This window comes from Rhinoraja longicauda, chromosome 4 (assembly GCF_053455715.1).
Source record: "Rhinoraja longicauda isolate Sanriku21f chromosome 4, sRhiLon1.1, whole genome shotgun sequence".
NCBI lineage: Eukaryota > Metazoa > Chordata > Chondrichthyes > Rajiformes > Arhynchobatidae > Rhinoraja > Rhinoraja longicauda.
Window position 1 is genome coordinate 50,905,115 of NC_135956.1, and position 15,121 is coordinate 50,920,235.

A 15,121-nucleotide genomic window follows, 5' to 3' on the forward strand; every position below is an offset into this window, starting at 1 on the left:
CCAGCCTGTTTGTAAAGGTTTCTTCTTCTTTCTTTGCCAATCCTTCAGGGTTGAGGAAGGTTTGCTTCCATTCCAAGTCTCCAAGGTGGCTGAAATGTTCTTTGTGGGGCCAGCAGATCTTGTCACTGGTGGGATGTGGTGCTGGATGGGGAATGTGGATAGGCAGCATGGGCTCTGCTGAACTCTTGCTGTCCTCTCCAGTTGGCCACTGAGGTGCCCAGTGCCCTTTCCAGGTGCTCCTTCTCCATTTTGATTGATCATGGGCCAAAGATTCCAACAGCCCATGGCTGCTGTTGATTTTTTTCAAGAAGACTTTGAGAACTTTCTTGAAATATTTCCTTTGTTTCCTGGCAGTCTTCTGCGGTGATGGAATTTGGATAACACTGTCTCGTGTCAGGTATGCAGATAATGTGACCTGTCCACTGGATCTGGTTGAGTGCTGTTGGAGCTTTGATGATGGGGATGCTGGCCTGGGAAAGGATACTGGTCTAGGTTTGTTTATCCGGACATTGAATGTGGAGGAATTTGCAGATGGTATCTGTATTGTGCCTTGAAATGCCTCCCTGAAGTCAACAATCAGCTCCTTGGTCTTGTTAACGTTGAAAGCAAGGTTGCTATTCTGGCACCATTTTATCAGATTATCAATCTCCCTCCTATGCGTTGATTCATTGTTACCTGTTATTTGTTCAACAATAACATTACTGCCAAATTTAAGGAGTTGGGTCATCTATATTACCAGTATAGTACCATCAAGACTCTTGCACTGCACTACACAACCCTAACCACAAGCCTGACTCAGCAAATGATCTACCATGAACTTCATTTAGGTTGCATTATGTACTTCAGTTTGCACTATGATGGTCTGATTTCCTAGTATTACTGATAATTTATTGCACTATTGATTATTGTGGAGTTGTGTCTGTCGACATGGTCATGGAGCAGGTGACTGAGCACACAGCCAAAGGTGACCTTGTGCTGATGGTCATTGAGGAAGAAGTGTTGTTGCCAATTTTTACTGATTGGGGTCTGCTGATGAGGAAGTGTAGGAGCCATTTGTATAGGAACGAACAGAGACCCAGTTCCCAGTCCAGGTGATGGATGAAAAAACTTTGGGCTGGGTGCTACATCTGGAGAGCTGGGGTGAACGATCAGTTACATTCAATGCCCTAGTTAATAAAAGCCAATATCCCGAATGCCTGCTTAACCATCTTATCTTATCTGTTCGTTTACTTATTTACTTATTTATCTATTTATTCATTTCCCTATGTTCTCTCAATCCCTGTAAAGCATCTTTGAGTATATGAAAAGCGCTATATAAATGTAATGCATTATTATTATTATTATTATTATCTACCTGCGCTGTCACTATCAAGGGTCGTTAGAATTGTGCACCAACTACTTGAAATGCTGTTGCCTTTAGTCATGTTGTTTATCCAGAGATAATCATAATGCCTGCTTTTTTCTAGGAGATAAATATAGCCAAGATATTAGGAATTTGAATTCCCCTCAGCCTGGTCTCACCATGCACTATAAGCATCCGCAAGCAGAACACGATAATGGCCAGATATTTACTTCACTGTACTCTCTCCGTTAACATTGTCTGATCTGCTGGGCATTTGTTGGACTGTGACCAGCATTCTACACATTTTACATGTTCCTTTGTTTGTTTTCTCTCTGTCTCTCTGTCTCTCTGTCTCTCTGTCTCTCTGTCTCTCTGTCTCTCTGTCTCTCTGTCTCTCTGTCTCTCTGTCTCTCTGTCCCTCTGTCCCTCTGTCCCTCTGTCTCTCTGTCTCTCTGTCTTTTTCTGTCTCTTTCTCTACCTCTGTTTGCCTATTTGTCTGCCTGTTTATCTCCTGCCTGCCTGTCTGTGTCTGTCTACCTGTCTGTGTCTGTCTGTCTGTGTCTGCCTGTCTGTCTGTCTGTGTCTGCCTGTCTGTGTCTGTCTGCCTGTTTGTCTGTCTGCCTGTTTGTCTGCACTAATCTATCAACCAGATGGCGTTGTCATCAGTTTATAATCCTGGCCTCACCTGTCCTATCCATCCCACCTTCATCCTCTCTACAACTTAAAATGAAACAGTTTGCTCTTTCCCAGTTCTCACGGGGTCTTCAATCTGAAACATTCTTTCTGTTTCACTTTCCACACATGCTGCCTGACTAAATGTGTGTTTCTAGCATTTTCTATCTTTATTTTAGATAGACATTTGAGTTTTTAAAATAAAATTCAATTACTGACCTTTGGAAGTACAATGTTACAGAACTGTGCAGGACAGAAATAGGCCTTTCAGCTCATCATGTCCATGCTTGCTCATGTAGTGGCAACAGGTCTGTAACCTTGTAGGCCATGATGATTCAAGTGCTTGTTCAGATCATTTGTAAGTATTGGGAGAATACTTGCTTCCACTTCCTCCTCAGGCAGTGTGCGTCAGACTCTGACCACTCTCTGGCTAAAACAATTCTCCTCAGATCTTTAGATTCTTGACCTGAGCCAAGGTAACTCAGTTTAGTTTCCGTGGGCATGTAAGAATTGTTTTTCATCCCATTGGCAGAGTAATGGTTAACAGAATGAGTGGGGTTAATGTTTACTGCTACTTTCATTGCTGAAGCGAAAATAGATTCAGAATTCATTGTGAGTCAACATGTGCATAGAAACTGTTTAACACAATAAAAGCATAGTCATACAAATTATGTTAAATTACCATTATTACACCTACTTTATTAATACATTGCTTTAGTGATGTGCTTTATTTGCTGAAAGCAGCTTAAATATTAAGCATTTCCATGTACTGTACAGATTTGTAGCTACATTAAAATGTCAGGATAAAGTGTATTTACTGATTTTCGCATTACATCTCGGCTGCACTCTAGTGCATGTGGGTGGTTTTGGTTTTGATTTTTAAAGCATGTATTAAGTATGTGCATATGTTTCCATTTTTAAGAATTGCTGTGTATCATCCACATAATTTGTCAGTTGCGTTTTACTCTTTTGATAAATTTGAATTGAAGAAACTCAGTTGAAAATTGAACTGATTTCAGGACATATCGTGCTGTTTCAACATTAATACATTACCAAAATCTCAAGTACATGTCATACCCACATATATATTAATTTATTCTTTAAAGATGTTGTACTTGGCTTTTATCATCAATGATTCAAGGGAAAATCCCTGCTTTGTGATTCCATATTTTGAGCCATAGAGATATACAGCACTGAAACAGGCCCTTTGGCCCAATTCATCATGCCAACCAAGATGCTCCGTTTAAGATAATCTCGTGAGGGCCCACTTTCTACCTGCCGCCTGTAAATCTGGCCACTTATCTTAGCAGGAAAGGTGGGTATGCCAAAATCATGGCACTCTCCACAGAGGTCTTCCAATTTTGCTAACGATTATTTTCTAAAGGGCGCATCAAAAATCAGTTATGAAGGAACATTGATATGGTGCCTTTAGAGACTGCAGATGCTGGAAGCACGAGCAAAAAACAAACTGCTGGAGAAATTCAGCTGGTCAGGGAACTATCACTTGCCCTCTCTTTGCCCCCCCCCCATACTTTCTACTCACCTCTTTCTACCAGCTTCCCTCCTTCTATTCCATCAGCCTGAAAAAGGGTCCCACACCAAAACATCATTTATCAACTTCCTTCCACAGATGCTGTCTGTCCTGCTGAGTTCATCCAGTAGCTGGCCTCTAATATAATACAGGACACAAATTCAAACAATATTTAACAACCTACATAAGGTAATATTTGAACTGGGTCAATGAGATGGATTTTATGAGGCGTATGAAAAGTAGGAGAGTAGGATCAATGGGGTAGAAAACGTAGTAAATTAGCCTGTAAATTGCAAAAGCTATTGCCTGTCTCTGTGTTTCCCATGCATTCTTCAGCTGCGTGGGATTTCACTTTTTCTCCTGGTGAAATGGTCCCCCAATCTATACTGAATTCTGTTTTGTTCAGAGTGGGAAGCCTCAAGAGATCAACTCACAACAGTCAGAGTTTCTCCAGGCAAGTCTTCGCGCAGCTTTCCAGAAGTAAGTCTATCCTGCAACACACCAGGTCTGGGTGGGTGTGCTTGCTTACGCATGAGCCTGTGTACAAATGTATGAATGTGTGTCACATGTATATATGTGCAGGTCTGCTTACAAGCATTTGTGTTTGAATGCATCTGTGTTTCTGTGTGTACACATGCACGTGCTCACAAATGCATTATGCATCTGTGAGCGTGATGAAAGTATGTGTAAAGATGGCTAGAAGTACAATGAATTCTTTATTGTTGCACAGAATTTTATTTCTGAAACTCTTATTAAAACAATGAACTCTTAAAATAAATCTTCATTAATAAATATAAACTACTTTGCAGCCAAAGTATTGCTGAAAAATTGTTCCTTTTTTATTGCCTGCTTTATTGCTTTAGATAATTCAATTAAGATAGTTGAAATAATAGTCTCTTGCAGTATTCAGGTAAATTTTGTTGCCTTTGAGAATCTGGTGTTAATTACATTGGAAATGGAAACTGACATAGTGATTATGATCACATTGGTTTATTTCACGCATTTGTATGTGGACACACTTACAATGCTAATATACAGTGCAATCAGAAAGTATTCAGACCCCATCACCTTTTCTACATTTTGTTACGTTACAGCCTTATTTTAAAATGGATTAAAAAAAAAAATAATCATCAATCTACACACAATAACCCAGAATGAAGAAGTGAAAACAGTGCTTAGAAATTTTTGAAATGTAATTGAAAAGAAATAACTGAAATATCACATTTACATAAGTATTCAGACCCTTTGCTATGACACTCAAAATTGAGCTTATGTTCATCCTGTTTCCATTGATTATCCTTAAGATTTTTCTACCACTTGATTGGAGTCCACCAGTGGTAAATTAAATTGATTGGACATGATTTGGAAAGGCACACATCTGTCTATATAAGGTCCCACAGTTGACAGTGCTTGTCAGAGCAAAAACCAAGCCATGAAGACGAAGGAATTGTCCGTAGACCTCCGAGACAGGATTGTGTTGAGCCACAGATCTGGGGAAGGGTCACAGATCGAGGGAAAGATGAACGGAGCAAAGTACAGAGAGATCCTTGATGAAAACCTGCTCCAGAGCGTTCTGGACCTCAGACTGGGGCAGAGGTTCACCTTCCAACAGGACAACGACCCTAAGCACACAACCAAGACAACGCAGGAGTGGCTTTGTGTCAAGTTTGTGAATGTCCTTGAGTGGCCCAGCCAGAGCCCGGACTTGAACCCGATCGAACATCTCTGGAGGGACCTGAAAATAGCTGTGCATTGACGCACCCCATCCTGACAGAGCTTGAGACGATCTGCAGAGAAGAAAGGGAGAAATTACCCAAATACAGGTGTGCCAAGCTTGTAGCGTCATACCCAAGAAGACTTGAGGCTGTAATCGCTGCCAAAGGTGCCTCAACAAAGTACTGCGTAAAGGGTGTGAATACTTATGTAAATGTGATACTTCAGTTATTTTTAATTACTTTGCAAACATTTCTAAACACCTGTTTTCGCTTTTTTATTATGGGGTATTGTGTGCAGATTGATGAAAAAAGAATGAATTTAATCCATTTTAAAATAAGACTGTAACGTAACAAAACGTGGAAAAAGTGAAGGGTTCTGAATACTTTCTGAATGCACTGTACATGTTACAGATACATGCTTGAGCATTTCTCCTTTGTGACCAGAGGGGTAACCGTCTGAAATTACAATTAATGCTGTACCAAATCCATTCACCCAACAGCCCAGAGTTTGTTGATGACACTGGCTCCTCATTATTTATTACTTTGTTTATAAAATATTTCGCCTGGTTTTCATGTCTCGACTCTCCCTATCTCTGTCTTCTATATCTTTCTGAGCAACACATGTTTCTCTAATTCAGGCCTCTTGATTGATGCTGTAATTAATTATTCCCTCTTTGGTAGCCGTTGACCTAAAATCTGGAATATGCACCCACTCCTAATTCCGCACAAACTTTCAAGGCTTTCTTTATATCTGCTTGAGTAAGTTTTTGACTGTGCTGTAATGTGGTTTGGTGTTGATTTTTGTTTGATTATTGGTTCCGCTCTCTGCAATTGTGTTAGAACCCACTCGATATTTGTCCAACAGTTGTGGTTGGAAGCTACTTGTAGCATCTGAGATGTTCAGGAAAAAAGTCCAATGGTTGCCAAGTTAGTCTCAATGATTACCTTTCTCCCCCCCCCCCCCCTCCAAATAAAATGCCTACTGAAACTATTACTTTGATGAGCACAAAGGAATTGTGGATTGGCTTATTGGAAATTGCCCCATTGAAAGAAACACCCCAATAAATCCCATAGTCTCTATTCAGTATATTGTGCTGTAAAGTTCCTTTTAATAATAATATTCCAGCCTTTTTAAGCTGGAATTTTTTCCTGAACATTTTAAAATTTCCATGGTCAAAACTATGAATTACAGGATAACACATTGCAATTTTCTCTTTTTATTTAGGTTAAATTTCTTTTGTAAATTAACTGTCAGCTGGTTTCATTTGGCATGCCCTCTAAGTGAAACTTCCTTTCAGTTCTTTAACCAGGGCCTGGATTTTCAGTTAGTAGCAAATCAATGAGTTTGAAGAAAGTAGATAGAGTGATAAAGAAGGCATCAGGTATGCTTACTTTCATAGGTCAGGACAATGAGTATATGAATCAGGAAGTCATGATGCAGCTTTGCAGGACGTTGGTTAGGTCTCATTTGGAATGTTCTAGTCACCCCAATACAGGAAGGATGTGGAGCCTTTGGAAAGGGTGCAGAGGAATTTTATGAATAATGCCTGGATTAAGAGTATAAGATATAGGGAAAGGTTGGACAGATTTGGATTGTTTTCTCTGGAACGCCAGAGGTTGCATGGAGACCTGATAAAAGTATGTAAAATTATGAGAGGCATTGATAGGGTAGACAGTCAGAATATTTTTCCCATGATGGGAAAATCAAATACTAGAGCATAGGTTTAAGTTAAGAGGGGCAAAGTTTAAAGGAGATGTGCAGTGCAAATTGGTTGTGGTGAGTGCCTGTAACATGTTAGCAGGGGTGGTGGTTGAAGTAGATATGTGAGTGGCATTTAAAAGACTTTTAGATAGGCATTTGGCATCATATTCTGCACAGACATTGTGGGCAGAAGGACCTGTTTTTGTGCTGTACTGTTCTAAGTTCTATGTCCTAAAACTACTCTCAAAGACCTAATGATCTCCTTAGCAAGAACTTCTGCATTACTGGTGTTGGTTGCTAAACCTCAGCTGAGTGGCACCACCAGCATCCATTACCTACATTATAATTAAGCTTCAGAAGAGCCAATCATAATAAATAATATGAGCAGAATGCAAAAACTAGCAAACAAAAATACATTTTTATTGATGTAGAAACAAAGAGCTGCAGATGCTGGTTTACAAAAAAGGACACAAAGTACTGGAGCAACTCAGCGGTCAGGCAGCATCTCTGAAGAACATGGATAGGGATGTTTTGGGCCATTTATTAACCAACCCTGCCATGTACTGTATTGTTTCTGAAGAAGAGTCCCGAACCGAAACGTCACCTCTCCATCTTCTCCAGAGATGTTGCCTGACCCGCTGAGTTACTCCAGCATTTAGTGTCCTATATTTTTATTGAACTGTTTTAAGCAATATTTATGGTGCTAAATAATGACCTTTCAGATAAAAGTTGAAATGTCATATTTTTTAAGATCCCTTGTATTTTAAAATATAAATCTGAGCTAATTACAATGCACAAACACAAAATTGGGTGGAAGGGTCAGAGAGGTTGTCAGCTAGTAATTAAGGCCAGGAAATGCCCACTTATGCACAGATGAACATTTTCAGGGTATATAGCAAGGCTGGCACACAAGAAACTGCAGATGCTGGAACCCTGAGCAAAAAACAATGTGCTGGAGGAACTCAGCGGGTCAGACAGCATCTATTGAGGGAAACACTGTTTTGAGTTGTGTCTCTTCTTCAGACTCCGTATAGTTTATAAATGGTTAAATTCAACTTCTTCCCTTGTTTGCATTGGAGGAGTGTTGAATCACTAACAGTCGCTTCAACCTTTCTGCATTAAAGTGCACATCTATAGAGAGCCTAAAGATCCTGTTGGTTTACAAATTAATGATGGTTAACAGTATTAACTAGAAGAATGTTTTATTAAGCCCAATACATTTCTAATGTAACATTTTTGGCGTTAATTGGTGTATTTGGTGTATTTAATTTAAGTGCAAAATATATTAAAAATAAGAGAACAGGGAGATTCTTTGTCCTGGCCAAACCACCATAACATGTAAAGCAGTAACTCATCTGAGCAGTGCTTCAGTGGATCATACTGTATGCAAGTTGGTATTGTTATTTGTCTGCATAGCATTTTGGATTAAACTTGACGAAGTAAATGATTATGTCTCAATGTACTGAATTCAGAAAGGTTGAAATGCATAATGCATTTATGTAGTCAGAGTAATTATGTAAAAAAAAAATCATTAATACAATACACATCCTACTAATAATAATATAAAATTAATTTCTAGAAGTTATGGATTCAATATAAAATGAATACATTGCATTGCAGTGCAGAAAACCAGTTACTCAAAACTCTTGAAAGCCGCGGTGGTGAGGTTCGAGCTCTGTACGGTGATCTGACTGAGGTCAACCACCAAGACGATGGCATGCAAGAGCGTCACTGGAAGGTAAGGGGAAAACACCAAGGCTCGGCTGTACCTTTAAGACACCCTTTTTCCTCAGTGCAGCGCCAGGGCTGGGTCGAGTGAAACCTTTCACAAATGAGGAGCATATCAGTCGCCTCGCAAATGAGACGTGCCTGGAGATGTAATGAATCCTCCATCAACCTTTCCTACCAGGGTGACAGCTTGCTTTGAGGAAGGTTGTAAATGCAAGAGAGATTGTGGTATAATTTCTCAGACTGGCATTTCTGCCCCCCAGTCACCATTCGATAATCTTCCAAATTGCTGTGTTTCAGAGAGATAAAGATTTTTTTTTATGGTTTCCCGTCTTGAAACATCCAGTACAGCCAGAGAAGCAATGGCAATCTTGCCATGCATAGCAATTCTATTGGTGCAAGACAAGATCTTCATTTATATAATTCTGAACTTAGGACAACTGTGGGTGATGGGAGGTTGCTGGGAGTAGGGGAGGGGGGGAGAAGAAATAAAATAAAATGTCATATTTGGCATGCAAAATTATCCAAATATATTTTCGCACAAAATTTGTTGGGGATGTTTAATTTACAATGTGTTTAATATCCTTAGACTGCCTGCACCAGTAATCCTGCCTAGAGGTTTTAAATAAAGATTACCTCCATTTTTCATATAATGTTAATTTTGGGTTTCAGCAAGCAAAATATAAAACTTGGATTTTTTTTTCTCCGTTAATTAAAATTTTGCAATTAGAATGAAGATAATTGACGTCGCTCAGTGCTTTAAAAATGAGACTCCAGTGCACAAAAGGATTTGGAAGTTGCAGATGATTTCTTGCTGAAATTTACAATTTGTGACCTTTAAATGTGTGAACTAATACTGCATAAAATCCAAACCAGCTTCGGGAAACACATCCCATGAATTGTCCATGAAATCCTGGAAGGAAATGATTACATAGTGAAACAATATTCTTTACCCAACATATGAAGGAGAAAATTTGGAGCAGGTTTTCAAAGACACATGCTGTAAAAGCCTTTTTTTCCAAAGGAGAGTAATTGCTTGTAACATATTTAGGGTTTGATTTTGATAGTCTCATGGGTATACTGCTTTTCTACCCCAGAGGGTTGTGGAGGCTAGATCACTGGGGATATTTAAAGAGAAAATAGATGCAATTTTCAAAGATCAGGGAATTGAGGGCTATGAGGAACCGGCACAGAAGAGGAGATAAGGCCTGGGGCAGGGCAGCCATGATCATATTGAATAGTAGGACAGGCTTAAGGGGTTGAGTAGCCTGCTCCAGCTCCTATTTTTGTGTATTCCAATTGCTGCCACTCCCAGCTAAGTGACTTACATTATGAAGTTTGCAAAACAAAAACAGTAAACCTCAACAGATCAGGCAGCATTCATTGGGTAAAAAAGTGGATTTAACACTTAAGTTTGAAGACTGGATTGAATAGGTTTGGAGGAATATGGACCAAATGCGGGCAGATGTGACTATTGTAGCTGGGCCGACGGGCCGGTTTCCACGCTGTATCACTCTATGACCATGACTATGACTATTCAATAAGGCTGGGAAGTTGCATGGAGTATGGGCCATACTGGATGGACAAGAAGCAATATCTTTGGCTGAGGCTGGGGTTGCTATGTTGATAAGTTATTGAAGAAGCCATCTAATTGATGGGTTTATGAGAGAAGTTGGAAAGAACACAAAGAAAGGAACATATAAAGCTTCGCTCAGTCCGCCTTAACCAACCGGATCTCCCGGTGGCTGAGCATTTCAACTCCCCCTCCCACTCCCAGTCTGACCTTTCTGTCATGGGCCTCCTCCAGTGTCATAGTGAGGCCCACCGCAAATTGGAGGAACAGCACCTCATATTTTGCCTGGGCAGCTTGCAGCCCAGCAGTATGAACATTGACTAACTTTAGATAGCTCCTCTGTCCCTCTCTTCCCCTCCCCCTTCCCAGTTCTCCCACTGTCTTCCTGTCTCCACCTATATCCTTTCTTTGTCCCGCCCCCCCTGACATCTGTCTGAAGAAGGGTCTCGACCCGAAACCTCACCCATTCCTTCTCTCCAGAGATGCTGACTGACCCGCTGAGTTACTCCAGCATTTTGTGATACCTTCGCTTTGTACTAGCATCTGCAGTTATTTTCCTGCACATATAAAGCTGAGAAATGCAGAGTTGTAAGAAATACCCAGCAGGTCAGTCTTTGCTAGTGGAGAAAGGGTAGAATGGGTACAGAATATATTCTGGGTGAGAAACTTCAATATTCATTACCAAATATGAGAAGCACAGTGCACAAATCGATTTATTCACAAAATGCTGGAGTAACTCAGCAAGTCAGGCAGCATCTCGGGAGAGAAGGAATGGGTGACGTTTCGGGTTGAGACCCTTCTTCAGACCGGGTCTGAATGGGTCATTAGGTTGTTCTTCCTCTCCACTCCATGATCCTCGCATCTCAATTAAATTCTAGCGTTCTCTTCCAAGGAAAGTAACCCTGTGACATAGTTGTATAGTACATAAACAGGCTCTTTGGCTTACCATGTCAATGTACCATGCCGATATTGATCCCATCTACTATTTATTTACCTGCCTATTGAATCTTTCTTCATTGCTAAAATTCCCCAATTCTCTAAAAATGAGGGAGAGGGATTTTACATGGATGTGCATTGGATTTTTGAATATTGTGTCATGGTGTTTGGTCTTCTGTGCTGTAGAAGTGTTTTTACCAAAAGCATTGTATTTAGGTTGAATGGTCTGGGACTCCTCAGCCAGCGGATATCCAACTGAGATGTCTACGGGGCGTAAAGGACAAACTACCTAAAGGACGGTACATCCTCAAAGTTTCCCTGCTCAGTCAGCTTGGGGGCTTCCCTCTGCGCTGGTCTAATTCACAGCATCAGCACTGGGCAGAGGCAACTTCACCAGTCTACCATGATGGCAACTTCTATAACGTTGAAATAAATTTTAATCAAAGCATCGCTGTGGTAAGTATTGTTATCTTCAAGTGTTTACTGTTGGAAAACTCTTCCTTGTTAGTGGTATGTTCTATGTTTAAGACAAAGATCAATAGATTATTGGATAGTAAGGGAGTCAATAGATATGATTTAGTGCAGGAAAGTGGTGCTGAAATAAAGGATCATGCTGTCATTGGCACAGCATCAGGCATCAGTGCTGCCCCTGCACACATCCAGCCACCCAGGTTCCATCCTGATCTTGGGTGCCCTCTGTGTGGATTTTGCACACTTTAACAATGTTTCACTTGGGTGCTCTGATGATCTTTCTCATCCCAGCGATGTTCTGGTAGATTAATTGGCTGCTGTTAATTTATACTTAGTGCAGGTAGATGGTGGGAGAATCGGTGGGGGGCTGGAATTGGGAGAATAGATTGCTGAGTGTTAAATGTGGGAATCTGATTGGTGCAAATGATGCGGTACAGTGGCGCAACGGTAGAGCTGCTGCCTTATAGCACCAGAGACCCGATTCAATCCTGACATGGGTGCTATCTGTACGGTGTCTGTACATTCTGTGACCACGTGGGTTTTCTCTGGGTGCTCCGGTTCCTCCCACACTCCAATGATGTTCAGGTTTGTAGTTTAATTGGCTTTGGTAAAATTGTGAATTGTCCCTGGAGTGTAGGATATGCCTAGTGATCGCAGTATGCAGTGATTGCTGGTTGGCACAGTCTCGGCGGGCAGAACGGCCTTTTTCTAAAGTTTAAAAGTCTAAATACTCTGAGAGCCACCATGGATTCAATTGGCTAAAAAGCCTCTTTCTATGGAATAAAGAAATATGAAAAACATGATTTAATTGAATGGTAGAATTGGAACGTGGGGCGGAATGGTCTATTGCTTCTGTTATTGTGTCCTGCTAACTAAGATGAATTGCTTGCTTGAAAGAACTCAAATCGCATGGCTTCTCTTGGAGTTATAACTTGCTTGTGTTTCTATTAGCACTCAACTTGAATTGATTATTTTGGCAATGGAACAGTTGGGACTGCACACTTCTCAACCTCAGTGTAGGAGTCTGGTGGAGTCTTAGGCTATATTGATGGGGTAAGCTGTCCATTGCAATGAGTTGAACACTGGTGAAGAAGAATAGACCAGGCCAATAAAGTTCTGCAGGAGCATATTGGTTTTTATCTAGTTACAGGGAAATTAATTAAACCCCAGTCAGTAATAGTGCACTATACAATCAACAATGTTGCCTCTGAGATCGTTTCAGGGAAGATTTTTGAATCAGTGGACAGTGCAATGACCTGATTATGTGGAGGGTGATGAGAGTGTCTGCTCATGGTCTCGACTTTCTCACTGTCTACACGTTAACGGTGGAAAGATTAAACAAAGCGATCAAATGGAAAGAAATTGCAAATCGCAAGAAATTATGATCAAAAGTATATTTTGCATTTTCTGTATAAATTATTTGGGAATGCAACAACTAATTGCATTAATTGGCACATACTGTAGCACTTACAGTAGTGTTTGCTTGTAATCCACAGTTTATTGGAAAGAGAGTGTCTACTGTTTTACTTATATGGTGTTGACACAACTGACAAGGTCGGCATTTGCGGCTCATCCCTAATTAATTTTGAACGGAGTGACATGCTAGGTCATTTCAATGAGCATTAAATTCAACCACATTGTCGTGGTCGAGCGTCAGGTGTTATGTGTTTTTAAGGTTTTGTATCTTCTGACCATTGTGAGGGGGGAGCAACTGAGGTGAAAATGTTCCTTGATTGTGTTGACTATATTCGCAAGGTAGCATAAAGTGCAGATTAGTTGATGAGGGGGAGGCTTGTTTGTGTGAGGGACAGGGCTACATCCACAACTCCCTGCAATGCCGCACTTCACCTGGAGTTTTTTTCTCCTTAGACACAGTTAGATAAAGATGGGAAGCCTATAAAATAATGTGTCAAGAAATGCATTGTATACACGAGAAGCAGATTCTGACATCTTGAGTAAAAAGTAGTGTTGGAGGAACTCAGCAGCTCAGGCAGCATCTGTGAAGATGATGTTTCAGGTTGAGACCCTTCTTCAAACTCAAGAAGGGTCCCAACTCGAAACATTGTCTCCTAATTTCCCTCCAAAGATGATGCCTGACCCACAGAGTTCTACCAGCACTTTGATTTTTGAGGAAATGGCATTAGTTGGAAGCAGTGATCTATCAAATCAATATTTTAAAAAATACTGGAATATTCCTGTATAAACCATATAAAATATGCATGGAATTGTACAAAATAATTATTCTGAAATTAGTTCAGCCTCACCAGGAATTGTGAATTTAACTGCTGATTCTAAATTTTATGCAATTGTGCATCTTGAATTAATTTTATATGCATTACAGATTATTAGTTTATCCATTTGAGCAGGAGTGAGATATATCCAATGACATTTTTACGCTACTACCATGGTGTACAACGTCAGTCACTGAGCACGTACTCTCAGGTTTATCACTTTCACTGTATTGTTATTTTGCAGAAGCATAGATTGATAAAGCAAAGCCCATTGGGATCATTGCATCTCTGCCCACTCTTTGAAGAAGCAATCCGATAGGTGCTGCTACCCTCCTCTTTTGGGGTTACTCTGCAAAACGAACTATTGCTGCTTTCTCTCCTTTGCTTTTCCTGTATTTGCAGGCTGCCTTTTCAGTGTTGACTTGAGGAAGTGCTGTCCTTTGGAGGCGATACTGAATGGAGTCCCCACCTGATGTAAAAGATCCCCATCTATATACTAAAACTCTTGTTTGTTTGTTTGTTCCTGAACTACAGCCAAAACGGTACACGATAGCGCGACAATTTTAGGCCCACCTTACTCACCGTCGTCCCTTTGGTGCTAATGGAAGAAGTTTCATTGAAATTGGTGTTATATTTTTAAAGTTATTCACATTTTAAAGTTTAAATCTATCTCCTAGGGAGGGGCGAGGGAAGGAGGGGGAGAGTGAGGGAATGGGGAGGAGGGAGGATAAGGGGGGTTGAGGGGGATGGAGGGGGAGGGGAGGGGAGGGGGGATGGAGGGAGAGGGGAGGGGGGCAGGAGAGGATGCTGCACCAATGCAGGAGAGGTTTGGGCCCAATGGGTTCACTTGGTCTAGTACATTATAAAAGATCCCCTGGCACAATTATGAAGGAAAGCAAAGTAATTATACCCAGTATAGACCCTATAAATAACTACGCAAATGGCACTATTTGGAGAAGCAAGGGACTGCAGATGCTGGTTTCCAAAAAGAAGACACAATATGCTGGAGTAACTCATTGGGTCAGGCAATATCCCTGGAGAACACGGGAAGGTGGCTTATCGTGTCGGGATCTTCCAAACGGATTGGAGAGAAGGGGGGGTGGGGGAGGGGGAAGAAAGCTAAAAGAGAGGAAGGGGAGGATAAAGCATTGCAGGTAATAGGTGAAAGCAGGTGAGATAGGACAATATCTGTCTAGTTTTGATAGGCAGATGGGTGATTA

The 15,121-nt window shown here is 40.8% G+C and overlaps 1 protein-coding gene across 1 annotated transcript in view; it reads left to right on the forward strand.

Moving 5' to 3' along the window:
• The first annotated feature begins 927 nt into the window (after positions 1-927).
• The window catches only part of ofcc1 (orofacial cleft 1 candidate 1), a 189,265-nt gene continuing 175,071 nt past the window's right edge, over positions 928-15,121 (forward strand). The window contains exons 1-4 of the mRNA XM_078398428.1: positions 928-981; positions 3,952-4,025; positions 8,583-8,700; positions 11,416-11,655. Of these exons, the coding sequence (XP_078254554.1) occupies positions 928-981; positions 3,952-4,025; positions 8,583-8,700; positions 11,416-11,655 (486 nt within the window). The remainder of the gene's footprint in view (positions 982-3,951; positions 4,026-8,582; positions 8,701-11,415; positions 11,656-15,121) is intronic.